The sequence below is a fragment of the Phaenicophaeus curvirostris genome, chromosome 13 (assembly GCF_032191515.1).
Source record: "Phaenicophaeus curvirostris isolate KB17595 chromosome 13, BPBGC_Pcur_1.0, whole genome shotgun sequence".
Lineage (NCBI taxonomy): Eukaryota > Metazoa > Chordata > Aves > Cuculiformes > Cuculidae > Phaenicophaeus > Phaenicophaeus curvirostris.
Genome location: NC_091404.1, coordinates 2,500,892 through 2,528,317, shown reverse-complemented (window position 1 = coordinate 2,528,317; position 27,426 = coordinate 2,500,892). Strand labels below are relative to the sequence as shown.

General features: G+C 47.9%; 1 protein-coding gene across 1 annotated transcript; it reads right to left on the bottom strand.

The window, feature by feature from the left end:
* Positions 1 to 27,426, bottom strand: MTMR8 (myotubularin related protein 8). The gene is made up of 14 exons (XM_069867843.1): positions 27,346 to 27,426; positions 24,537 to 24,659; positions 23,512 to 23,674; positions 20,400 to 20,557; positions 18,372 to 18,500; positions 17,302 to 17,436; positions 15,760 to 15,892; positions 13,182 to 13,291; positions 11,503 to 11,628; positions 9,407 to 9,456; positions 8,871 to 9,071; positions 7,753 to 7,881; positions 6,961 to 7,087; positions 1 to 5,410 (listed from the first exon to the last, which is right to left on the bottom strand). Exons 1-14 carry the CDS (start codon positions 27,367 to 27,369, stop codon positions 5,132 to 5,134), a joined length of 1,887 nt encoding a protein of 628 aa, XP_069723944.1. The 5' UTR covers positions 27,370 to 27,426; the 3' UTR covers positions 1 to 5,131.

Genomic DNA, 27,426 nt, shown 5'->3' with positions numbered 1-27,426 from the left:
TATTTATTTTTGTTGTGAATAAAAATCAAAATGTAACACAAGTGAAACTCCATGGGACAAACACATTTGGAGAATAAAGACACAGTGCTCTCTCCACATGGAACAGTTTGTTTGCAGCAGGGCATTAACCAAGACGACGCGCGCGTCACAGCCATCGCAGCACATTCAGGAACACGGGATTTCATCTCCCACAGCTTTACACAACGGTCCCTCTGTGGTCACACGGACAAACACAGTGAGTGACAGAAACAAAGACACTGACGTTTTCCAGCTGAGTAGCACACGCCAGGGGTTAGGAATGTTCCTACAGGGATCAGACAGGAGAAGTGCGCTCGATTACAGAGGATGGGATCCAGTGCTACACGTTATTCCAGTAGTTACTGCTACATTAAATACAGACACACAGATACACAATACAAGAAGAGATCAGGTCGGCCAGGTGAGCCTCCCCTCTGTGCAGTGCTTCCATCGTTCCAAAAGGATGCAGCGTTGGACCCAAAACTACCTGCTCGAACAAATGACACCAACGGCGACTGGCTCCGAGCTGGCTGCTCTTAGTGCTAACAAGGCTTCTGAAAACATCACTGGGTTCCAGACGTTCCTCAACTAATTAATCAAGTGCTGTGCATCAATTAAAACAAAACAACTACAGTCAGAAGAGACTCTTTGCCCCGGGGCGTGGGCAGTGCCTGTGTTCGGTTTGTAAACAAGGAATAACTCTGGTAGGTCCTTCAAAAAGGAGCCCAGCGCTCAAGGCAAAGCAGCAGGGAAGGGGAGGAGAGTGGAACAGCAAAGACATCATGAATTCTCCCGGTCACTCTGAACATCCATCACTATGTAGTAGTGCCAGGAAATGATCCCTTTGGAGGAACAACTGCCAGGTACGGACACTACCTGGAGACCAGTCCTGCCAGTAAGGGAACTGAGGCAAGTCTGGCACAAAAGCTCTTCTGAAGGCTTTTGCCTGCAGATGCTGGAGCTTTGCTGATGCCAGGGTGCCTCCTGAGTGCCCAGGAGGGCTCACCATCTCCAGACCCCACAGAAACAACAGGCTTGGGGCACCTCACCAACACGGAGACTTCCACCTACAGCCCAACAAGGCCCAGCTCAAGGTAGAGACCCTGCAAAGCTCTGCGCACCTTCAGCTCCCAGCAGCTCTCACCAGGGTTGAAGCTTTCTGAAGCAAAGCTGCCCCCTCCCCCTCAGTCTGGGCAGCCTTACAGACCTGTGAGCACCCAGGGAACAGGCAGATTTTCCTTCGAAGCCCTTAAATGAAAGGCTTTCCTTAGGAGCAGGAACTGAAGATGAAGCTAGGTGTATTTTACACCTTTGGGATTTAACAAACTGCTTTTTCTCTCCCATGAAAGATGGTCAACTGAGAGCCACATCTACAGGCAAACCAATCACTCCCTTTTTTCCCCTTAAAGCCAACAGCACCAAATGGATTTTCTCTACCGCAGGCAACAACTGCAAAACAAAATAAAATTTCAAAACCCAGCACTGAGAAGCTCACATTAAGACGTCTCAGCCAAGAAATAAAGCTACACAAGTCCCTCTTCTCCTTCAAAGCAGCAGCTCCAGCGCAGAACATGACAGGCACTTGTCCCCAGCAATGCTTCGCCTGCCTGCAGCGAGACACCAGCTACAGGCAGGAAACCAGAATGTTTGGACAAAGCAAGGAAGAGCTTCATGCAAACAGAGCCCACCTGCAGCAAACAGGATCCCTCTTCCCTCCTAGTTCTCCCAGTCGGAGGAATCCTACTGGAAAGCAGCAAGTTGCATTGTTCCCTTTACAGCTCCAAGTACAAAACAGCATTCGTGACCTCACAAGGTAAGGATGCTCCACAAAGAATCAATAACTGTTCACCCGCACAGGGCTCTCACCAGCAGGCTCCTATCTCACAGCTTTTAGGTTTCCTTTAACACCTCGAGGGAACATGGAATTGAGTTCCTCTCTGTACGGAGAGACCACAAGCACCACGAGGCCCTGGGAATCCCAGCTGCTCAGAGAGCCAAGGACACGCTGCGCTGCTCTCAACAGCTTCATGTCTTTGGTCTCCAAACACCCAGGAGTTCCCGTCAGAACTAACCAGCTTCTTGCCGAGCTGTTTCCAAACAAATCATCTCATGGAAAGCCTGGAATCTTTGCCAGCTCCAAAAATTCACAGCACCACCATGATGATTTTTAATGTGTTTTGGGCTTTGACCAAGTCTGAGTACGTTAAATCCAAGAGGTTTAAAGCCACAGACCACTTCCCTTTCCGTTTTGGCTTGGTTTGCATTTCAGAGCATGGGGTCACCCGCTGGTTTGCTCCCGACGTCAGAAGCAGTGAGGGTCACCACCAGCTCACTGATCCTTTCAGTGTGGGACGGGATCTGCTCACAGTCCTGCGAGCCTGTAGGAATATCAGAGTTGAGAAGGGTCTGTGGAGACATCAGTATCGCGCTTTAGGGATAAGCAGAGGTTATCACACTCTTTTCAGGGTAGGCCGTGGCAATCCAAAATGTGTAAACACTCACAGAAACACTCGCAACATGATTTTATGCCATGATTAACCAGCAGCATGGCTAAACCCTTCAGCAGGCAGCCAAAACTCCCTATGATTCTGCATCTCTAATGGAGGACACATTGAAAGAACTGATGGCATCAGGAAAAACTGGTCCCGCAAAGTGCCTGTCCTGGTCCTCTTCACCATTTTAGAGCTCTATCTATGCAGACTCTCCCACCACCCAGGAGGAACAGACAGGGGTGATCTCTTGGTCCATATGAAACCGGACACTCCGGGTTGATCTCTCGCTCCGTATGGAACAGGTTCTGAGCTGCAGAGTGCACACAGGAATCCAGAGCTTCCACACTACAGAGGCAAAGTGAAACCATCTCCCCAGCCCCCTCCAGTGGGAATCCACAGCAGAGTCCAAACCCTGGGGATCAAGAGCAGCTGGATTAAGACTTGGGGTGCAATCTCTTCACTTGAGGAGTATGTGGGCAGCCAACTTCAAAGGCTGGTGGACCGTTTAACTCCATGTTTGGAGCTCAGCAGATCTCTCTTATGGAGTACAGACACTCAACCGCAGAGACTGATCTTGTTATTAAGAAAAAATGCATTCAGAAATGTGCATCCTTCAAAAAACATACAGCCATTGCGTGACACTCTGGTTTTGAAATGAACCCACACAACAATTTTCCAACATCTTCTGATTCAATATTTTGTGTTTAGTTTCCAAATCCATCGCACATTGCAGTTCTCACTCCCACCTTGAAAACAACTATTTTTTAGAAGCATTACTCGCTTTAAGACTAATAAACCTGCAACTTCAAAACAAGTTTCTCTTTGCCATTCCAGGCGTTGAAGAAACTCTGTGTTCTCAAGTGTTGCCCTTTCTATTTGGGCTTTCTGATAGGCTTAATCAAACACAGATTTTCTTACCCGAAGCAAGATGTTCAGGGCAGGTTTATTTTTTTTCTCTTTTCTACATTATTTTGCACACTGAAACAAACGGGTGTTTCACTGTGGGCTCGATGCAGATGAACGATGGCTGCTGCACTTTATGATGCTGTAACAGAATTTTTCTGCCTTTTATCAAGGAATGGGAGGGCCAACTTCGGAAATAGATTCAGTTTGTATCAAAACTTTACAAAAACTGATTTTAGGACCTCGTGGCAGGACCCAATTCCAAAAACATGATCCAGAAGAAAGCAGAAAAGCATCTGGAGTTCAGCTGAACAAAGGGACTCCATGCAGTTCAGCAGATCTACAGAAACTTGTCCAGAACAAGCACTGGGACAACTTTTCTGGCCGTCTATGTAGCTGGGGAGATAAGCTCTTGTTTCTTCACAAAGCTTCTGTGTAAATGGAGTATACGTGCCTGGTTTAAACCTACAGCTTTGAACCGGTGTGTCCAGCAGAGATCACTGCGGTTTGAAGAAACCCAGCAGCTACCGAGGCCTGGAGTGAGTCCGAGTGGAGCAACAGCCACAAGCCAGGATGTCCACGTCTCGTCCGTAAGGGGTCACATCTCGGTTTACGTTTGCTCACCAGCTTCACAAACACGACAGAGTTCATTGCCATGAGACACAGAGAGAACACCTACGGTCCATGTCACTTGAACATCCAAGACAACATTCACCACAGCCACTCAGCACGTGATGTGAGGAATCATTTCAGGCCCTGTGAATGCACCTCAGCTGTTAATACTGCCTCATCGATGGCTGCGAGGAAAGCACATCAATTCCAGCTTAGAACAAAGAATTCCTCTTTTGCTTCAATTTAACCAAGATCATAAAACAAGAGAGAAAAGTTCCATATAAACCTTTTCCTCTCTCCTGCAGTCAATAATTCATGCTACAGGCCGTCATCAGGGCTTGCTGCACTCCCACAATCAGTAAGCAACATCTGTAAAAGCTTCTACTTTGAAAAGTCTGCTTGGAAAGAAGTGACTGAACTCGGGAGATCGGCAAAGACCCTGGAGAAGACAGCAGCGGATAAAAAACCTGGTTTAAAAATACAAAGAAGACCAGACACTACACTGTGCACTACGATAATAAAAACAGCACAGCGGGCAGCCGGACATCCAAACAGTCTCCATGGAAAGGCACCGGGGTTGGCTTTGTTTAACACAAATGCATAGGAAACACAAATGAATCCGTTCTGCCACGAGGTGAGGGTCCATGCAGAGATTCATCCACAGCTGAAAGGGGTTTGTTATTATTTTAAGACAAACTGAAAGCCGTTATGTTTTTAAGACGACCTTGCAGCGCCACTGGAAATGAACGGATCACACCTTTCCTGCTCCCACTACACACACCGCACAACCGCCAAGCCCCACGTTAATCAGCCAAGGTTTCTTTCCGCTTGAAGTACCGGTACCCGCAGTCACAAACCTGGTGCACTCGGTGTGTTTGCACTGAGCAGTGAGGTTGAACTGCCTCATGGCAACCGTCTGGGCAGCGCTGTGCACACCTTCATCGCTTCTGCTGCAGAACAATGCGAACCGAGCACAGCTCCCTGCGCACGCAGGGACTCACGCGCAGCCGTAAATGGTTCGGGGGTCCCCAGCCTCACGGGGCACGGCTCCCGTGCGCCCCACCACCACGGGCGCCTGGCTCACTGAATGCTCTGCTCGGAGCTGGTCAGTGCTGAGCCTTCCCGTCCTGAGCATCGGGGTCTAAAACGCCGATGGTGGCATTCAGATCGCAGAGGTGCTGGTGTTGAGACAGGTTCTCCTTGTGCTTTTGGTCCACAGCTGATACAACATCTCCATCCCCTGCGGCGGCGCCGTTGCTCAGCACAGGAGGTGGCTCCCCTTCATAATCCTGAGGAGTGTTGAGCACTGGGGTCTTTGCAGCACTTCCGGCTTTGGAGAAGGAGCAGGATTCACCAGGCAAGGGACCATCAAGGAAAGGGAGTTTCTAAACAAATAAAAAGACATCAGAAACATTAATAGAAGCTGCTACGTCGGAGATAACACAAAACCCAACCGCTGACACTATAGTCCTGTGCCAGTGCCTCTCTCTCAGCTCTGTAACCAAGCATCACATCCAAGGGCACAGATTCTTACCTGACTAAGACGAACAGAGGAGCTGCTGAGGGTCCTCGGGCTGTTTATTCTGGAGAAGAGGAGGCTGAGGGTTCCTCACTCTCAGCAGCTCCCAGAAAGGAGGTTGGAGCGGAGGCAGCACTCCAAAATAACTCTTCTCCCAAATAACAAGTGATAGAACTAGAGGAAATGGCCTCAAGTCGCACCAGCGGAGGTTTACATTGGATATTGGGAAAAATTTCTTCACCAAAAGGGTTCTCAGGCACTGAACGGCTGCCCAGTGCATTCCCTCCTGGGATCACGCCCACCTCAGCCTCCTGGTGAGACAGCCTTGAGCTGTGAAGAGCTGCTCAGGAGGGGCCATAACCTTGGTAGGCTATCAAAACACTTTTCTGGCCACCAAAACACAGCACAGTGCCAGGAAGGTTGCTGCGGAGAACACAAACTCCATACCAGCCAGACCCAATCCACATGGAAACACAAATTGCAGCACCTCAAAAGCTAACAGGACCATTGACTTTTCATAGAATCACTGAATGGTTTGGGCTGGAAGGGACACAAAGCCCATCCAGTTCCACCCCCTGCCACAAGCAGGGACACCTCCCTGCTGGATCAGGGGGCTCAAAGCCCCATCCAACCTGGCCTTGAACATCTCCAAGGAGAGGACATTTCTCTGTCTTTGATCTTGCACTATCGACATCTTCATAGAAGACACAGTGCTGGGGAATCTGATCTGAACTGACCAAACCATGACATGTGTCGCCATTTACTTTCTCACTCTGGGTTGCAGGAGAGATACTGGTTATTCTGGACACAAGATCTCTGCCCTCCAACACCACAGAACACAGGCAGTGAATGTGCAAGATTCCTGTCCGGTTTTAGTAAAGGACTTCAGATCTGTGACAGTTGCTTTCAGAGGATAATTCAGCCTCCGTGATCCAGTCACACTTTGGCCGTTACATCAAACCAACCTCAGTAACTCAACTGTTTTAATACCTGGTTGATGATCCCTGTTTCCAGTGTGGATTTTGAATAAGAAGGAAGGAGAGAAAAACTTGGGGGCAAGCTGGAAACAAGAATATTTCTGTATATTCATATTATCTGGAGGAGGAGAAGCAGGCCCACTCCTTTCTTCTCTCCCTCTCCCTTCAAGTTTGCTGTGAGTGGAGCTGAAGCCCAGATGTTCCATTATCATCATCTTAGTTTAGAGAATAAGAACACCATGAACCTGTGACAGAGCTTGACCACACACAGCCTGTCCTCAGCAGCTGCGAGTTTGGGGCAATTAAACTTATAATATAGTGATGTCATTTGCTCAGCTCTGCCCAGCACGTTGAAACAACTGTTCGGTGCCAGTGTTCAGCCCCAGATATATTTCCCAAAACCAGCATGTGATTTGAAATGTCAAGATTCAGGACTCACGTTTTCCAGTTCGGATGCGTTGTCCTCCAGTTTCACCTTCTGACTCATGCAGCTCAGCAGCCGGTCCAAAACGCACTGTTTGGGGTGCATCCCTTTGTCAAAGCGATTGTACATCCCACACCAAAACCTCAAGAGCAGGACAAGAAAAGAGAATTCAGTGACCAATTTGTATTTGTAAACCAGATTCTGTTTAAGCAAAAAAAATCCAACAAAATTAGATCAGTAACTTGATTTTAAAAACTCTAACAAGGGCACCTCCCACTGGATCAGGGGCTCCAAGCCCCATCCAACCTGGCCTTGAACACCTCCAGGGATGGGGCAGCCACCACTGCTCTGGGCAACCTGGGCCAGGGCCTCCCCACCCTCATTGTGAGGAATTTCTTCATTATATCTAATCTAAATCTTCCCCTTCCGATTTAAAGTCATTCCCCCCCATCCTATCACTATATGCCCTCGTAAATATTCCCTCCCCAGCTTTCCTAGAGCCTCTTTCAGTATTGGAAGGCTGCTCTAAGTTCTCTGCGCAGTCTTCCCTTCTCCAGGCTGAACAATCCCAGCTCTCTGAGCCTGTCCTCGTCCAAGAAGTGCTCCAGCCCTCACATCACCTCGGTGGCCTCCTCTGGACTCACTCTAAGAGTTCTGTATCCTTCTTAATGTGGGGATTCCAGAACTGGACACAGGACTCCAGGTGAGGTGTCAGGAGAGTGGAGCAGAAGGGCAGAATCCCCTCCCTCGCCCTGCTGGCCACACGACTTTTGATGCAGCCCACACTGCCCTCCTTCCCCTACTTACTGGAAACTGAAAGGTAGCGTGTTTGGTTGAAGCTCTTTGTAAGCCATAAATCCTTTGTACAAAGGGTTTCTCAAGTCCTGCTTCTTCTGTAAGAGGAAAGGCCAGAGAGAATGGGTCTTCTCAAAGATTCTGTCAATGACAAATAAGAGCTAATCACTAAAAAATAAGGAATCAAGTGGCTTAATAACACACCTGTTCTGAGTTGGATTGGATTAAGGGAGCCAAGAATTATTTTTACACAGTATCTGATTAATTTCATAAACAAGATACATTGCTGAGGAATGTATAATCATTTAAAATAGATACTATCTAGGCCAAAGTAGCTGCAAGTTACCATCAGGGTCCAGATTACAACACCCAGATGTGATTAATTTGGAATCCTTTTTACACTATAGAACACAAGCATCGATCAAGACAACAATCAGGAAGAATGGGACTAGCAGGAGCAGGGAAGGGATCGTCCCCATGGATTTGGTGCTGGTGACGCCATGCCTTGAATCCCGGGTTCGGTTTTGGGCCCCTTGGTGCAAGAAAGACCTTGAGGGGCTGGAGCGCGTCCAGAGAAGGTAACGGAGCTGGGGAAGGGGCTGGAGAACAGGGGTTCTGGGAATGGCTGAGGGACCTGGGGCTGATCAGTCTGGAGATGAGAAGGCTGAGGGGAGACCTCACCGCTCACTGCAGCTCCTGGAAAGGAGGTTGGAGCGAGGCGGGGTTGGTCTATTCTTCCTGGTAGCCACTGACAGGACAAGGGGAAATGGCCTCAAGATGTGCCAGGGGAGGTTTATGTTGGATATCAGGAGGAATTTCTTTTCTCAAAGGGTTGTTGAGCATTGGAAGAGGCTTCCCAGGGAGGTGGCTGAGTCTCCATCCCTGGAGGGGTTTAAAAGACAAGCAGATGCTGTACTTGGGGACATGGTCTAATGGCAGACTTAGCAGGGCTGGATTGATGGTTGGACTTGATCATCTTAAAGACCTTTTCTAACAAAAAATATTCTATGATTCTATCAACACCACCCTCTGCCAATCTGACACTGAAAACACAAACAAACAACCCGCCCTTTTCCTGACAATTTAAGTGGCTCCTACACTGTTGGCTCTGGAAAATGTCATCAACTCACTTCAGATCCTCACGCTCCTTATGACAAGTCCCAAGGAAGTTTCCGAACTGGCAGGAGTAGACATGGTCATGGATTTCAAGAAGGAAACGCTCGTTAAACTCAAAGGAGCAGGGGAACTGCTGCATGAGCTGCCAGACACATTCGATGAACTGAGTGAAGACAGGGGACACTTCTTTGGGGTCACCGTTCAAATGGCCACACCTAGAGAGATGCAAACAGAACAGGATTAAATCCTGTGTCAAACAACAACAAAAAGAATTCACAGAATTACAGAATGGTTTGGGTTGGAAAGGGCTTTAAAACCCTTCCAGTTCCACATCCCTGCCATGGGCAGGGAGACCTCCCACTGGATCAGAGTGATCAAAGTCCCTTCCCACCTGGCCTTGAACACCTCCAGGGATGGGGCAACCACCACTACTGCCCAAATCTTCTCTGTCCTGCATTCCCATATGGATTTGTCATGGAAACACACAGTATTGGTTTCAGAGCCAAGCCTTTCCTGTGGCACTGCCCCCTGGAAAACGCGCTGCTCTTACCTGTGTGAGAACTTGTGGCCCATGGCAATCCACTCCTTTTCTATCAGGACCTTCAGGTTCAAAACAGAGGTTGACAAAAGAGTGTTACTTTGTTTAGAGAAAGCAAAATGAAGCCTTTAACATTAAACTCCAACAGGCTGACAACCCACGCCACTTGCTGACCTGGTTGTTTTATCCCTGGAAGCCAATGGAAGCAGTGATTTATAGGTGAGAGTTACCCAGAGCTGCCAATACGAAGTCGCTGCTAGAGCCGAAGTTATTCCAAGAAGGTCCACTACTATTTTGAGGGAGTTTCCATGTCGTTAAAATCTTAACACAGAAACACAGTGAGCTAAAGGAATGAATGGCTTAGTGTTACGCTGGGCACTATGTAGTTCAGAAAAGAATACTGTGTATTTGGCAAAATACATCAGCAATCAGAACACACACACAGAGGAACCTGAGAAGTTCAGCTGTGTAAGTCAGAGCTCAGGATGAAATCACAGCTATAAGGCTATTGCTCTTTTCAACACAACACCTGTGCTGAATGTAAGAAAACAACAAGGAAGCAGGTTTTTCCCTCAAAACCACAGACTCATAGAATCATTCGGTTGTAAAAGTGCAACTACACCTGTCCACGACTGAACCAGATCCACATCTACCCAGCTTTTAAATGCCTCCAGGGATGGGGACTCCACCACTGCCCTGGGCAGCCTCTACCAGGGCCTCAGAACCTTTTCAGGGAAGGAATTTTCCCTATTATCCAATCTAACCCTCCCACAGTACAACTTGAGGCTGTTCCCTCTTGTCTGATCACTTGTTACTTGGGAGAAGAGTCCAGCACCCACCTCTCCAAAACCCCCTTTCCGGGAGCTGCAGAGAGCAATGAGGTCTCCCCTCAGCCTCCTCTTCTCCAGGCTAAACACCCCCAGGTCCCTCAGCTGCTCCCACAACCCCTCTTCCCCAGCCCTTTCTTCTGCTCCGTTCCTTCCTCTGGACACGCTCCAGCCTCTCAAGGTCTTTCCTGCATTGAGGGTCCCAAAACTGAACCCAGGATTTGAGGTGCAGCCTCACCAGGGCCGAGTCTAAGGGGCAGAATACCTTTCCTGCTCCTGCTGGCCACCCCATGGCTGTTCCAAGCCAGGATGTCATTGGCCTCCTTGGCCACCTGGACCGCTGCTGGTTCATGTTCAGCCACTGTTCACCTGCACTCTCGGGACCATCTCTGCCAGGCAGCTTTTTTTCTTTAATAAGGCCTGGAGCACTGCATGGGGTTGTTGTGTCCAACCGCAGGACCTAGCACTTGGCCTTGTTGAACCTCATCCCGTTGGTCACAGCCCATGGATCCAGATGGTCCAGACCAAGGCATGGAGTGACAGGACAACAAGCAATGGCTTTAACTGGGAAGAGGTGGGAAAGATTTAAATTAGACATTAGGAAGAAAACTTCATGATGAGGGTGGAGAGGCCTTGGCCCAGGTTGCCCAGGGAAGCGGTGGCTGCCCCGTCCCTGGAGGTGTTCAAGGCCAGGTTGGATGGGGCTTGGAGCCCCTGATCCAGTGGGAGGTGTCCCTGCAACTGGATGGGCTTTGAGGTCCCTTCCAACTCAAATCATTCTATGATTCTACAAGAGACAGCCTGTTGTAGAGGCAAATGGCCAAATTCACATGTAATGGATTTAAAAAAAGTCTTAAATGATGCAAAGGTTTTATGGGATGTACAAGACATACGCTGCCCTGTGCACCAGAACAAACGCATCCCATTTTAAATCCTAGCAGATAAGACACCACTGCTTCAAACTGTCTTAAAAGAGAAGCTGCTTCACCACTTGTTTGTCAGCTGCTGATAGTCACACCCTTTGCTCACTCCTCTCCTAATGAAATGTCTCAGTGTGTCTCATGGACATTCATGGAAACAAAGATCTAGGAATCCAAATCAAGTGCTGCCGTTTTGTGTCTGTGCTGTTCAGAGCAATTAAAGCCTGTTTATAGAATCCAAAGTGGTTTTACACAAGTCATCTACTGTTTGTTCCAGGCAATGGCCTGAAACATTCAATTATGGCACTTCAAATCCACGAAGCACTTTCAATTGTTGAATTTCCAACATTTGCATTCTTACCATGAAGCCTTTCAAAGTCCTGTAAAAGGGATCCAAGAGGAGGCTGGCCAGGGAGCAAACCTGCGCCGTGCGATCCCACCCATCGGAGCAGTGCACCAACACGCTGGCTTTTTCATCTTTCACAGCCTGTAAAGGAGAGACCAGACAGAGCAGTTCAGCAGCTTTCGAAGTCTGTTACTGTAATGAAGTGCTGTTCCTCCATTTGCATTTACCCAAGCAACCTAAAACCCAAGGGCAAAGTCATAGAATCGTGGAACTGTCTGGACTGGAAGGGACCTTCAAGCCCATCCAGTTCTACCCCTGCCATGGGCAGGGACACCTCCCACTAGATCAGGGGACTCAAAGCCCCATCCAACCTGGCCTTGAACCCCTCCAGGGATGCAGCAGCCACCACGGCTCTGGGCAACCTGCGCCAGGGCCTCCCCACCCTCACAGCAAAACATTTCATCCTAATGTCTATTCTAAATCTTCCCCCCTTCCCATTTAAAGCCACTGCCCCTCATTCTATCACTCCAGACCCTTGTAAAAAGCCCCTCCCCAGCTTTCCTGGAGCCCCTTTCAGCACTGGAAGCTGCTCTAAGGTCTCCCCACAATTTTCTCTTCCCCCAGACTGAACAACCCTAACTGTCTCAGCCTGTCCTCATAGCAGGGGCGCTCCAGCCCTTGGATCATCTTCATTGGCCTCCTCTGGACTGTTCCAACACTCCCATATTCATCACTGATGTCCCTGAGTCAATTCTCATCTGGAACATGGAAATGCCCTGAGTCTGGACACACGGCGATCAACCCACAGGAACAAAATGCCTTGGGAGCACTATGGACAGTCAAGGAACAAAGACTCTCTGATCTCAACGTGCTCAGTCTTCTAAAAGGCTATGAATTCTCATCCTTGTCCTCTGAGGAAAACACTGGTGGATGAGTAAAGAATAATAACTGGACACACGAGGCTAGGGACTGCTCAAGAAAAATTAGAAGAGCTCATCCCAACTTCGTCCCATATGGATCATCTTCCTACCTTTGCATGGGTGATGGAAGAGACAGACAAAAGGGCTTCTTCCTTGCTACATGGGACAATTTGAAGACAGCAAAGGCAACATTTATAGAAGGTCACTCCTCTCACCACGTGCTGCCTGCGTGCCCTTCACTGTTCCTGAGGAGCCACTGCATAGGGCCTTTGCTCCTTTGGCCTGACCCGAAAAGGCATGAGCTCTGCAGAAGTTCAGACTGTGCTAAATAACCAAAATGCATCCCTGCATCACACAGAACCAGTAGAAAACGAACTGATCTAAAGGGCCCCTCATTTAAAGCAGAGGAGTTTAATAACTGACAAGCATAGGGTTACGAGCTGTTTGCACTACTAAAACAGACATCACAGAGACATTTATAAAAGACAGTTATCCACGTCTTGTGATTTTATTTGTCTCAGGTGAGTTCTAATAAAGGTAGCCACTTGTTACAGGACAACCTCTCCACCCCTATGGCATTCCATCCTGCCACAGAACACGTAGGTAACCCACAGGATGTTTTCCACCTGCAGGTTTGGATTTGAGAGCTGAGGTTCAGCCCAAATAGCAGTTGCTTCCCATTTCCTCTCCAGAGACCACACCACAGCCTTGGAGCAGCCCCGACCAGGCAAGGACGTGTTTGTTACTTCACCTGCACGTTGCATACAGTTTTACCTTGGCAAGAAAAACACCTGCATCCATCACAGCCTTGATGTGCCGTAACCAGCCCGAGTTCTCCAGCCCAGTGAGGAAATCGCTCATCGAGGGGGACTTTATCTCACACACTGAGAACAGAAAGGAATTAGCTGACACTCTGTTAACAGCAGCCCTTTCTTTTCCCCACCTCCTCATAATCTCCTCAGGGCAACAGAGGTGAGCAGATCTTAAAATCCACTTTTGAAGTGTCAGTAGCAATACCCTTCTAAAGGACACAAACTTCTGATTTCATACTTAATACACAAACCAGGAATATTTAGCTATGAGAGAACTTGTGGATCTGAAAATCTCCTCCTCCTCCTCTTTCTGAAAGCAGTAACTCATCGTTTCAGCTGACTTTTGTCCAACAAAGAAAGTGTCAATGATCTGTCCCTGCATTGTAAACGGCCATCACACACCTCATGACTGCAGACACGAGGTCACCACTGCAAAGGCCTGAAGAAAGGAGAGCTCTAATTCAGAGAGAGATACAATATCTGACCTCAAAGGCAACTTGGACATCATACTGAAACCCAGCACAGAAAAAACTTTCAGTTCATAGAATAGAATTGTTTGTGTTGGAAGGGACCTTAAAGATCATCATAGTTCATAACTACCAGCCAGAGAGCTTCTATGACTGTTCAAGAAGAATATGAGAGTTAACAAGTGTTTATTCTCCCTCCCACAAAATAAGCCTGCTAGGAAAAGGCAGCTGAGGACTTGTACTTGGTGACCAAGTCCCAAACGGCCTCATTTTTCTCCCAGGTGACCACAGACCCTGCAGTGCAACCTGACCAGTCGATGGGGAGCATCAATTATTCACCTATTTTGAAGCAAGATGACCATTATGCCTGTTGCTAAAATAGTCAAGTCATCTTCTGAGTGACAGCACTTGTATTACACTCCAGCAAAACAATCAGAATGATCAGCAGCAGCTACTCTGCCCCATCCCGCAGTCTTTGCCAGCACAAGGATGGCAGAGGACATTGCTTCGATCCCAGCTCCACCAGCAACTGTAGTGGAACCTCTTCTAAAAGACATGAGGGAAAACACGCACTCAGTTCCCCTCTTATCTCCGCAGCTCCATATCTCTTCTGCTTTGCTTCACATTTTTCCCTATGATCGTAAACTCACAAAGTTGTTTAAAGAACCTGAGCTATTCTGCATTTTAATACATTTGAATGTATAGTCTAGTGAGAGGTGTCCCTCCCATGGCAGGGGTTAGAACTTGATGGGCTTTAAGGTCCCTTCTGACCCAAACCATCTGGCAATTCTACGATAAAATTTAATACATTTTAATGCATTAAAAACAAATTCAGTTAAAGAAATTGGAAAGAAATGAAAAATAAGAACGATGTACGCATGAGGTTATAGTCTCTGGACAACCATACCATAATTTTATTTGAAATCAGAAATTCTAACACTGAAGTACTCCAAAAGGAACACAGCAAACCCCAGAGAAGGATTTCCTCCACAGCCCGTGTGAACGTTCCTTCAACAGCTCATGAAGTAATCATGAGATAATCTTAATGGTAAAACACGGTATTCCTCTCATCTTTTCATCTGGCCCATTTCAGCAACTGACAGTTTTTGTAACTAACATGATTAAGGAATGTTAGTACTGCTAGTTGATAATTTCGAACCACTAGAGAACAAAGCACAGTGATAGGTGAAATGTCTAGCAGGAAAGCATTTTAACATCAATACTTTCATAGAATCATGGAATGGTTTACGTCGGAAGGGACTTCGAAGCCCATTCACAGTTCCAGCACCCTGCTACGGGAAGGGACACCTCCCACTGGATCAGGGGTTCCAAGCCCCATCCAACCTGGCCTTGAACACCTCCAAGGATGGAGCAGCCACAACTTCCCTGGGAAACGTGGGCCAGGGCCTCCCCACCCTCACACCAAAACATTCCTCTCTAAGATCTCATCTCAATCTCTCCTCTTTCAGCTGGAAACCATTCCCCTTCATCCTATCCCTGCCCTCCCTGATCCAGAGCCCCTCCCCAGCTTTCCTGGAGCCCCTTTCAGTACTGGAAGCTGCTCTAAGGTCTCCCCACGGCCTTCTCTTCTCCAGGCTGAACAACCCCAACTCTCTCAGCCTGTCCTCGTAGAGGAGGTTCTCCAGCCCTCGGATCATCTCCATGGCCTACTCTGGCCTCGCTCCAACAGCTCCATGTCCTCCCTGTGCTGAAGACTCCAGAACCGGACGCAGGGCTCCAGGTTTGGTCTCACCAGAGCAGAGCAGAGGGACAGAATCCACCTCCTCACCCTGCTGGTCCCACTGCTCGGGATGCAGCCCAGGACGTGGTTGGTTTCTGGGCTGCAAGCACTCATCGTTGGCTTATGCTGAGCTTCTCATCGAGTGACACCCCCACATCAATACTTCCAGCCACTGCTGTGCAGTAAAGAGTAAACTGACTTCCCTTACCTGCTGCCATCACACCAACCCTGTCCACACGTACTCGTGCTTGGATTTACATATCTCACACAAAGTTCTGTTTGAGAGTACCCAAGGGTAATGAAGGGTGGCCACTTTTGTGGACTATACCTACCTTCCAGGAGTTTCTGCAGGCTGTTCCGCATCACATGGATGTTTTCTATGCCAATAAATTTAAAGCAAATATTATCATAATTATCTTCATTCTCATAGCCCTTCCCAGCAGCTCGGTTGGCCATGGCATTTAACTGTTGAATTCCAGGGAACAGAAATGGGATAGAAGAGAAAAAAAAAGACAATTACAACCAACAATACACAAAAATAAGTGTTTTGCAAGTCCGTTTCTTAAAGCCTCTGAGAAAACACACTAAACAAAGCTATGACTCAGCTGTAAGACCCCACTGCCCAGACAAGACTTCCAGCTGTTCCACTGCAATTACACCAGTGTCTCCAGGCCATCATATGCAGACAGTCAAAGAATCATAGAATCGTTATGGTTGGACAAGACCTCTCAGCTCATCCAGTCCAACCGTCAGCCCCACCCCACCGTGCCAGTCCTGAAGTGCCAGGGTTTTTGATCCCCTCCAGTGATGGAGACTCCCCGACTGCCCTGGAGCCTCTGCCAGGGCTTCACCACTCTGTCAGTGAAGACATTTTCCCCAATACCCAACCTAAACATCCCCTGACACAATGTGAGGCCATAAGAGAATCAAGACGACCCTAGATAGAATTCCTTAGGGTAGGCAGTACCAAAACCCTGCTCTATTTCAGAACACTGCTGCCACTAAAGCTGGTAGAGACAGAGTTCTGCACTTGAGAATCAACAAGTCTGTACAGCTCTAGGCTTGGGGAAGTGTGGCTGGAAAGCTGCCTGGTGGAAAAGGCCCTGAGAATGCTGCTTGACCCCGGTGGCCAAGCTTGGCTCAGCCATGGGGTGGCCAGCAGGAGCAGGGAAGGCATCGTCCCCCTGGACTTGGCACTGGTTAGGCCACACTTCGAATCCTGGGTTCGGTTTTGGGCCCCTCAGTGCAGGAAAGACCTTGAAGGGCTGGAGCGTGTCCAGACAAGGGAACAAAGCTGGGGAAGGGGCTGGAGAAGAAGTGTTACAAGAGGCAGCTGAGGGCCCTAGGGTTGTTTAGCCTGGAGAAAAGGAGGCTGAGGGGAGACCTCATCACTTTCTGTAACGCCCTGAAAGGAGACTGCGGTGGGTGTCAGTCTCTTCTCCCAAGTGCCAGGCAATGGGATGAGAGGGAATGGCCTCAAGTTGCACCAGGGGAGGCTCAGATTGGATATGAGGGAAAATTTCTTCCCCTAAAGGGTTCTCAGCTACTGGAACACTAAGGACCCAGGTCTCTGAGGGAAAACGCTTCACTGTCTCAGCCTGGTTGGAGGCTGCCAGTTGCTCCTTAACACAAACCTCGTCCCAGAGCACTTGGCAGCACAGGTGCTCTTGGCAGCACTGAACAGTTTGGTTCCCTACAAGCATTTGTCACTCCGAGACACTGACCCAGGAGCCTGACACCCAATTCCAGACTGACACAACTTAATCTAACGCAGCATAACAAAGGGTTAGCAAGGCTGTGAAAGACTGAACTGGAAACAGCATTTCTCATTCAGAAGCGAGCTTTAAAAGGAGCCACAAACCCCATGAAGGTACCTTTGGCCTTGTGTCTACAACATACATGAAGGGGCTCCCAGGGTTGGCTTCTCTGATGGCCTGCAGCATCTGTTCATCCTCCAGACAGCGTGCGCTGAAGCCGGAGAGAGGCTGGCTACAGCGGCATATGGCAGCCTGCAACACACAACAGCTCACAGCTCTGCTCCCAGGCAGTCCCTCCCACACGGCCCCAAAACCCACATTTGTTTGGTCTCTATTTCACTAGAAAATTGCCATTTAAATGGACATACAGAAATACTACTGGAGCATTCCTCAAAGCTGGAGGTAGGGGAAGTAAGGAGCCCTGCTGCCCCTTTCATTGCTGCGTTCTCAACCCCGCTGCGCTCTGCCTAACGATCAGCATCCCCAGGCTCAGCATTTCTCATGTTTTCTACTTGCTTCCTATTGTCCAAACTGTTCTTTAGCACAGCTCTGCTTATCAGCCGTTACGGCTCCACACCCAGAACTGCACCGAGCATGCAGCCAGGACTCCATAAAGCTACCCAGGTCAAGGCACACTTCCGCAGGAAAACAACAATCTGAGTGTGACAGCAGTTTCCTGACATCTGCATCCAAAACTGCTGAGATGGCACAGTTAAAAATTACATTCTGGTCCGCAGTGGAAAAAAAAACCAACCAAAACCCAAGACCTTCACTTGTTCTGAGCTCATGAGGATTTATTTCAGGGTGGTTCCTCCTCTTCAAGGCTAAGAAAATCCAGCTGAGTTAATGTGTGTCTTGTTAAAAGATTACTCAGTGTAGCTAAACCGTAAATTAAAAAAAAACCACATAAGAAGGCTTTGCTGAAAGCTGATAAATAAACAAATTCCAGACAGGAAGCTTGGGAAGTTTGCTTTTGTGCACAGCTGTGGATGCATCCCAAATATACGTCTCTCACCAGCTTATTCTGTGACTCAGAACAAGCCAATATTTAAGCTGTTCAGAGAAGCACAAATCTCAAATATGAAGTTCATACTCTCTAATCTCATTTTTTGCTTTTACTACAAAAGAACTGGACAAGAGGGGGACCCTTCTTCCCTACAAAGACAAGCAGACAACGAACAACTAACGTTGGTTTCTTTATATAAGTAGGAAAGCACCGGAATCCGCCCTCTGCTTCTGAACTTTGAACTTCCGATCACCACTGCCTTAGTCGCAGCTCTTGGCACCACTATTTCTGGAGGATATGTGTTGCAAACCTAAGGGAGAAGAAAGAAAAATCCAGATATGACTACTGAGCAATTAAAAAATCATTAAAAAAATCATGTTTAGCTTATGATCTTGCATTTATAAACAACAGGAATGGATTGTTTGCCATTGTGTATCCAATGCAGCCCCCATCTGACATTTCAAGCCATTAAGATGCATTTAGGAACAGAATCATAGAATCACTAGGTTGGAAAGGACCCACTGGATCATCAAGTCCAACCGTTCCTATCAATCACTAAACAATGCAAAATACAATGATGTGGTGAAGGAAACAATCAGTTTTGCAGCTGAAGCTAAAACCCCAGGCTGGACAGTACACATTCCATGTTAAAAAGAAGTTCTTTAAGTCTAAACTTCGATGAAAGTTTCTGATCTGAAATTAAGAACAACCATATTTAAGATGTTTCCTTTAAATGTTCAAATTGAAATGAGCTTGCAGAACTCAAGTGGCATCTGAGACCAGTTTTAGCCTTTCTCCTCAAAGAAAGGTCAGGCTTTTTAGCACATATTTCACAGATAAGCTGTTCTCCAAGTCAAGCTTTACTTGAGGCTTTACAGTTGCAAACCCTGAGGGAAGTATAAAGCACTGGCACTGGAAAGCAGCAGCATGGAAAGCTTCCAAGTGGTTCATGATTTTAGCTGCCCACGTTTAGATACCCTCATAAACTGACGGAAAAGGCATTTCATACCTTCTACCCCAACTCAGGTACCCAACCATAGAGCCAGTTAAATCACCAGTCACTGCTGACAGGGCAGGCCTCTATTTCTTCAACCCAAAGGACAGAAACTGGTGGAGAGCAGGAGAAGGGATTCTAAACTGAACCGCCTTCCTCAGAGCTGCTGGGTCTTTCAGACAGAAAGGTCTGAGACAACATCAGAAGAAATACAAAGGAGTCTGAAAAAAGGCTTTTATTGAATGTTGCTTGGATCCAATTTGGCCTTGCAGGGGAGAGCGAAGAAAATAGCAGCTGCCAGTTAGAATTGAAATGACCAAGTGCCCTTATTTAGCAGCAGCACCAAGCAAGCAAGGAGAAAAAAAAGTCTGTTTTCCATTACTGTTTTCCTTCCCTCATCCCCTTCCCTTCTGCCTCATTCCCCACCACACCAAACTGCTGCCACCAATTCCTCTCATACACATCTGCCACCAGCCTCGTGGGACAGGGTTTGTAAACACCAGCAGCAGCTAAGGGCACCTCAGGTTTTGAGTAATAGATGGTTTGATGTTTCTCTTGGAAAATAAGTGTCTGGTACTTTCCAGGGGGGTCAAAGCAAAGCAAGGTGTGTCCAGAGAAGGGCAATGAAGCTGGTGAAGGGGCTGGAGAACAAGTCTTATGAGGAGCAGCTGAGGGACCTGGGGTTGTTCAGCTTAGAGAAGATAGAGGACAGACCTCATCCCTGTCTATAACTACCTGAAAGAAGGTTGTAGAGCGCTGGGTGTTGCTCTCTTCACCCAAGTGACAGGCGACAGGACAAGAGGGAATGGCCTCAAGCTGCACCAGGGGAGGTTTAGATTGGACATCAGGAAAAACTTCTTAAGGGAAAGGGTTCTCAAGCACCATCTTAAGGCACCATCCCTGGAGGGGTTTAAAGGACAGGTAGATGAAGTGCTCTGGGATATTATTCAGTAGTGGACAGGTATGGTTGGACTTGATGATCTCAAAGGTCTTTTCCAACCTATGAATTCTATGACTTCACAGCTCTGTTCTGTTCTCTCACAGCATCATTATCCACAACTTCACATCAAGACAATACTGCTTCAATCAAAACCAACTGAGCTCACTTTTCCCCAGTGGCACCGCTTACGCAGTGGTGGAAGGACTGTGGGAAGTCATTAGTAGCAAACAGGAGATAATGCAGTAAAATAAATGGCTACTTTGGGCAAAAATTACCTCATAGTCTTTATTGACATCCGTTATTTCCCAATAGTCATTTGGTATTCCCATGCGCTGGTAATCTACTTTTAAATCGATCAGCTTCCATCCAATCTCCCGGTTCTCTTTAGACATTTTAGGGTTATAAGAGAAAGCATAAAGTTCTTCAGCTTTCACTGGGAAGAGGAAAGACAAAAATTAACTGGTTAGAGAGAGATTCAGAGACACGTGGAGAGGGTGAAACATCTCCTGGAAGGCCATCTCTTGGATGCAGGCCAGTGAGCTGCGGGTCTAGCACAGCTGAAACAAGGACTGCAAGAAATTATCCAGTCAGGAAAGATCAGGAGACTTTGAAATCATTAGCTAGAGAAGCCAAAGGGCTCTGCCACTGCGCTGTGTACTCGGCTGTACGATAATAGCTGTTTGCCTCACACTTCTGCCTCCTCAAAGAACAGGAGCAAGAAGTTTTCTTTTGTCACTTTATGTACTCTACACAAACTTAAGACTGATTCTCACTCCTGAAAGAGAAAAAATAATTAAGCACTACATAGAAAAGTGCAGATATTTAATATTTCTCAATCTCACAGTCTCAGTTTTTTGCTCAAGAGCAGCACTGAGGACCATACCAGAATGCTCAGGCTTTTCCAACACCCCATTCCCACATGCAGGCAGATACAAAATGGCCTCAAGTTGCACCAGGGGAGATTTAAGTTGGATATTAGGAGGAATTTCTTTACTGAAAGGGTTGTCGAGCATTGGAAGAGGCTGCTCAGGGAGGTGGTTGAGTCCCCATCCCTGGAGGGTTTTAAAAGACAAGTAGATGTCATACTTGGGGACATGGCCTCATGGTGGGCTTAACAGGGCTTGACTGGTGGTTGCAGTTGATGATTTTAAAGGTGTTTTCCAACAAAAAATGTTCTGCGATTCAAAGCAGTAACTTTTCCCAAACAAATTATTTCCTACTGAATTCACTTCAACAGGCATGTCAGACAAGATTTACATTGTCAGAATTATTCCAGAAACGAAAACATACTAAAATATGTTATTTCCTCTGAAGAGTTCATAGAACAGCTCCTACACACCTGTAAGTTCATCGTTCAACAGAGAATTCTGAGCTGCATGGAAAACTCAATAAATGTCTCGAATATTCCTGCCAGTCCAACAAAGGCTTCAGGCTGCATCTAAGAAACAGCAGTTTCTTCCTCCCTCCATCTCTACCACCCCAGCCCCTCTCCCTCTTTGTAAAATGCAAATCCAACCACTAACTCATTCAGCTGATTCCAGCAAGTGCTCCTGAGACAGCATGAAGCCTGCTGGAAGCCGATAAAGCAGCTGAGTTACCAGGCAGGTAACCCACAGCTGTCCATCACATGAGGGCAAACCGCCAATAACTACATCCTCCGCCAAAAATACATGGAGGAATCTTACACACAGAGACTTCAGAAGAACAAAAGAGAACTGTTAAACCCCTAAACAGAACAGAAGAGAGAGCTACAGCACATCACACAAATAATCCCAAGACAAAAGAGATGGAACCCCTGCAGGGACATTTCCCATGTTGCGAGACACTATTAGAAGTCTCTAATTTTCAAAACAGGAATAACAGTGACAACCTTTAAACAACACATCAGACGCTTTCCAGGGACAGCATCGGAATTAGAACTTCAAAACAAAGAAGCCTCCAAAGCTCAAGGCGCAAGGGAGAGCTGGGAATAGACACTAGCCTTAACCATGGTTTGGGTAAGAAGAGACCTTAAAGCCCATCCAGTCCAACCCCCTGCCATGGGCAGGGACACCTCCCACTGGATCAGGGGCTCCAAGCCCCATTCAACCTGCCCTTGAACACCTCCAGGGATGGGGCAGCCACCCCTGCTCTGGGCAACCTGGGCCAGGGCCTCCTCAACCTCACAGCAAACCATTTCTTCCTAAGATCTCATCTCAATCTCCCCTCTTGCAGCTCAAAACCGTTCCCCTTCATCCTCTCCCTGCCCATCCTGATTGAGAGCCCCTCCTCAGCTTTCTTGTAGACCCTTTCAGGACTGGAAGCTGCTCTAAGGTTTCCTCAGAGCCTTCGCTTCTCCAGGCTGAACAACCCCAACTCTCTGAGCCTGTTCTCGTATGGGAGGTTCTCCAGTCCTCGGATCAGCTTTGTGGACTCCTCTGGACTCGCTCTAATTCCTCATATCAGTAAAAAAAACCCAACAATACCCAGCATAAACCATTCCTGGTCTGCTATTTCTCTTCAAGCCCTGTGCACTGGCCAGCACGCAGCAGACCTTCACTATCAATTCCCTTCCCTTAGACCACTGACAACTTCAAAACACAATTACGAATGGCAGCCTTGCAAAAACACTGAGCCCCAAATGCTGGGTCACCGAAGGAGCACCCCAAAACCAGAAGCTGCCATACACGGAAGCCAGGCAGGAAACTTGGTGGAATGCTGCCCTGCAAGAAGAACAAGGAGCCTGAAGATCCATTCATGACAAACTGAAAACGGAATCCCGAAGAGACCACAGGCTTTGCAGGATATGTTGCTCACTCTCTTTAAGAATGACTCCAAATCAGGGCAGCCAAGGTGAAGCGCAGGGTTTCACAACTGAAAGAAGACGAACACTGGAGAGTAGCCTAAACGTGCCATTGGGAAACATACGTAAGATGCCGATGTTTAAAGCTTTATTTGTGGGGTTCCAGAATTCTGTGAACTTCGGGATCCACAGGAAAGGGCAGAACTACACATACGGCCAGTGGCCAAGTCACAGAAAGGACTGACAATGGCCAGAGAGGGGATGCGAGGCTCAGCATGTGTGCTACAACAAAACATCTGAGATGCCAGATAAAGCCTCTGTCCAGCAAATGAGTTTTGCTCAGGTCTTTCAGAAGCTCCTGATGGGAGACCACATCGGTCCCACTGCCAGGAAAGATGTTTAGTTTGGAAGCAAACAGCCCTGCCCACAGGGCAGCACTCTGCTCGCAGAGCCAACCCCCACAGATCGTCTCTGGTGGTGGAAACTGATTCTGATTTCACATCCTCCCCACCTACACTGACAGCGCAAACCCAGCAGCCAAGCTCAGGAGCCTCCCAGCTTAAAGCGTTCCAGTGATTTGCAAAACAGACTCTCCTCCTCAATACCTGGCTGGGAAAGCTTGAGCAATGAGGTATAGACATCGTGGCAATCCCGTTCCTGGCCGATGACAAAGTGGGCCACGTGGAAGTTCTTGCAGTGGATGAGGAGAGGATACCCTGCTGTGGTCAGGGGCAACTTCTCTACAGCCGCTATGTGGTGATGCAGGATCTGAAACACAGGACACAAACACCATTTTCCAAATGCTGCTGAGAAGGCTGCAATACTATCAGCTGTTTGTGCTTTCTGTATATAATCAGCAGCAGAAAACAAGCTTATTTGTGGTATTTATCAAACAAATGTCAAACACCCAGACTGCACACCTCAAGGCTGGGTAATGGAAAGCAAGATTGAAAAAAACACAGATGTATTTAAATTATTTTTAGAGACTGATGTGCTGTCATGTTTCCCTGGTTCACTTTGCTTTCCCTCCACCCCCATATGCAACATATTCTGCACCAGAGGAGTTTTAGACAGGATATCAGGGAACAATTATTTCCTGACAGAGTGGTGAAGTCCTGGCAGAGGTTGCCAAGGGCGGTCAGGGACTCTCCATCCCTGGAGGGGTTCAAAAATCATGCAGACACGGCACTTCAGGACACAGTTTAGTGGGCTCGGTGGTATTGGACTGATGGTTGGACTGGATGAGCTTAGAGGTTTCTTCCAACCTCAGTGATGCTGTAATTCCTATTTTACTTAAGAATTAATAAAAGATGCTAATTTCAGTGGTAATTTTGCATTTCTAAAAGCTGTAAATTCAGTGTGGTGGCTTGGGATATCAAGTTGAGGTAGGAAACTAGAAAGGTTTTCTATCTTCCTGGACTAACAGTAATTCAGTGAGCGAGCTCCATCGAGTCACATTACTGTGGGGTTCATGTCCCCCCGCAACAGCTGTTTCTGTTAAGCACATGGTATCAAAACACTATAAAAGACTACTACAAATTTGCTATTCATAAACCTGTTCATTTTGGGTAAGAGATACAAAGTAATTCTTAGATTTGCATTCAAACAGACTCCAGGCATCCCAACATACCCATATTTCCTTCCTGACTTCAGCAGAAGCATCGACATAGATGAGGTGGGTCGCTGTCAAGTATAATGTCCCATTTGCTGCCTTCCTATTTGCATAGCGATCCAGTAATTTCACATTTTCAACCTGCAGCGCAAAAAAAAAAGAAGAGGCAAACGTTAATTTAACTTTGATGGAGGAAGTATCTAAGCACCTGCTGAACCACGACCATGTGACTGCTGATGTACAATTCAGGAAGGCAAAAATGTGAGAATTGAAGTCACTCCTGTATCCCTAACTCAGCTTTACACTATAAGTTTGGATTATTTCTCCAGCAGTTAAAGTCAAAAAGGTTAAGCAAACAGCCAATGTTTAGGACCACAGTGAATAACAGGATTACTGGACTTGTAGCCAAGGAGATCACAATTTATTAGTCTGCAAGGCTGCAGAAATAATAAGATAAAGAACTGCGAAAGGAAAGACTTATCACGTTCAGTGCAACAATAGAATCACAGAACAGTTTGGGTTGGAAGAGACCTTCAAGCCCATCCAGTCCCACCCCCTGCCATGGGCAGGGACACCTCCCACTGCGTCAGGGGCTCCAAGACCCATCCAGCCTGGCCTTGAACCCCTCCAGGGATGGGGCAGCCACCACTGCTCTGGGCACCCTGGGCCAGGGCCTCCCCACCCTCACACCAAAACATTTCTCCCTAAGATCTCATCTCAATCTACTCTCTTCTTGCAGCTCAAAACTGTTCCCCTCATCCTGTCCCTGCACTCAGTGATCCAGAGCTCTTCCCCAGCTTCCCTGGAGCCCCTTTCAGCACTGGAAGCTGCTCTAAGGTCTCCCCACAGCCTTCTCTTCTCCAGGCTGAACAACCCCAACTCTCTCAGCCTGGCCTCATACAGGAGGTTCTCCAGCCCTTGGATCATCTCCATGGCCTCCTCTGGACTCTCTCCAACAGCTCCATGTCCTTCCTGTGCTGAGGACTCCAGAACTGGACACAGGGCTCCAGGTTTGGTCTCACCAGAGTGGAGCAGAGGGGCAGAATCCCCTTCCTCCCTGCTGGTCCCACTGCTCAGGATGCAGTCCAGGACACAGCTGGCTTTTCTTTTTTCAATCCAAGTGACATTGTGACAGGAACAACCCTCTTCACTCTGACTTCCAACTGCGTAGTCACTATGAAAAAGCATTTGCAACTACTTCTTGTGACACACTTCCCAGGCACATAAGCGCCTTTCATAAATAACATGAAGCTAATTAATAAGAACAGTTTTTAAAAACATTAGCACAGACATAATAAAATATTAATATTAAGCTATTTTACATTGTTTGATCGATTTTCTCCTGGCCTATTTCCTTTTAAAGGAATGCAGGAGGATTTTTTTCCTGCATCATTAAGAAAAAAAAAATAGGGGAAAACAATTGGAAGGACAACAAAAACGAACAGCTTAACAGTAGATGATAAATTAATTCTGAGTATGGACTATGTAAGCGTCCGTACAGGGGCACTGGGCTGAGATAAACCATGGAAAACAGCAGCAAAGGAATTTAAAGAGCAGAGCCCTCAGCTGTACGTCTTCCTGGAGTGTCCTGGTTTTCAGCACATGTAATTATTATATGGAATATTGCCCTTTTTCAGATCACTAGAGACAAGGAGGCCCCACAGAGCACCACAGGAAACACTAGGAAGCAGCATCCCCAAACTGAGAGTCTAGAAAACAAAAGCAACCTTCATGGTATCATTAAATAAACAAACAGAGCACGGGGGCAGGGAGGTGCCTGAAGTAAACACAGGGGTTTTGGCTGTCATGGGGACAGGATTCCCAGAGCTTTGGGCTTCATGTTATTGAACTAGAAATAAGTTCACTTGAACAAATCATGCTTTGATTCACTTGAGGGGCCCTCCACACCTTCCTAAATTAAACTTTACACAAGATGCCCCTGAATCACCCTTCACTCAGCACCATGGAATTGTTATGGTTGGAAGAACCCTGTCAGCTCTCTCAGTCCAACCACCAGCCCAACTCCACCGTGGCTGCTAAACCATGTCCCCAAGTGCCACAGCCACATGGGTTTTGAACCCTTCCAAGGATGGAGACTCTGACACTGCCCTGGGCAGCCTCTGACACGGCTTCACTATTTTTATGGTGAAGAAGTTTTCCCAAACACTCAAACTAAACCTCCCCTGGAGCAACTTGAGGCCATTCCCTCTCATTTTATCACTCGTTCCTTGGGAGAAGAGCCCAGCACCCACCTCATTACAACCTCCTCTCTGGGAGCTGCAAAGAGCGATGAGGTCTCCCCTCAGCCTCCTCCAGGATAAACAGCCCCAGCTCCCTCAGCTGCTCCCACAACTCCTGTTCTCCAGTCCCTTCCCCAGCTCTGTTCCCTTCTCCAATTGTGCTCCAGCCTCGTCACTCAACCCCCTCCCTGGGCAGCCTCTGCCACTGCCCAATGACCTTTTCCATGAAATATTTTTTCCTAATGTTCAGCCTGAACCTCCCCTGGTGGAGCTTGAGGCCATTCCCTCTCGTCCTGTCCCCTGTCACTTGGGAGAAGAGCCCAGCTCCCTCCTCTCCACAACCTCCTTTCAGGTAGTTGGAGAGAGCAATGAGGTCTCCCCTCAGCCTCCTCTTCTCCAGGCTAAACACCCCCAGCTCTCTCAGCCGCTCCTCAGAAGGCCTGTTCTCCAGCCCCCTCACCAGGTCCCTTTTCCCCGGGGCGGCTTCCCAGCCGCTCTTCCCCGAGCGCAGGACCCGGCACTGAGCCGTGTCGAGCCCCGTCCCGTCGGTCGCAGCCCCCGGGCCCCCCCGGCAGGACGGCCCCTACCTTGGGGGTGACGATGTGCTCCATGGCGGCCGCTCCCGCCGCCGCCCCCGGTCTCGGCCCCGGCCCTCGCCGCCATCCGCG

Excerpts from the sequence above, each read along its gene's own strand:
- MTMR8 (XM_069867843.1), bottom strand. The coding sequence starts at position 27,369 with ATGGAGCACATCGTCACCCCCAAG. Across the intron at positions 15,893-17,301 it reads TTGTAGACACAAGGCCAAAG|TTAAATGCCATGGCCAACCG; the intron begins GTACCTTCATGG and ends GGAATTCAACAG. Across the intron at positions 13,292-15,759 it reads CCTGCAGAAACTCCTGGAAG|TGTGTGAGATAAAGTCCCCC; the intron begins GTAGGTATAGTC and ends TTCTGTTCTCAG.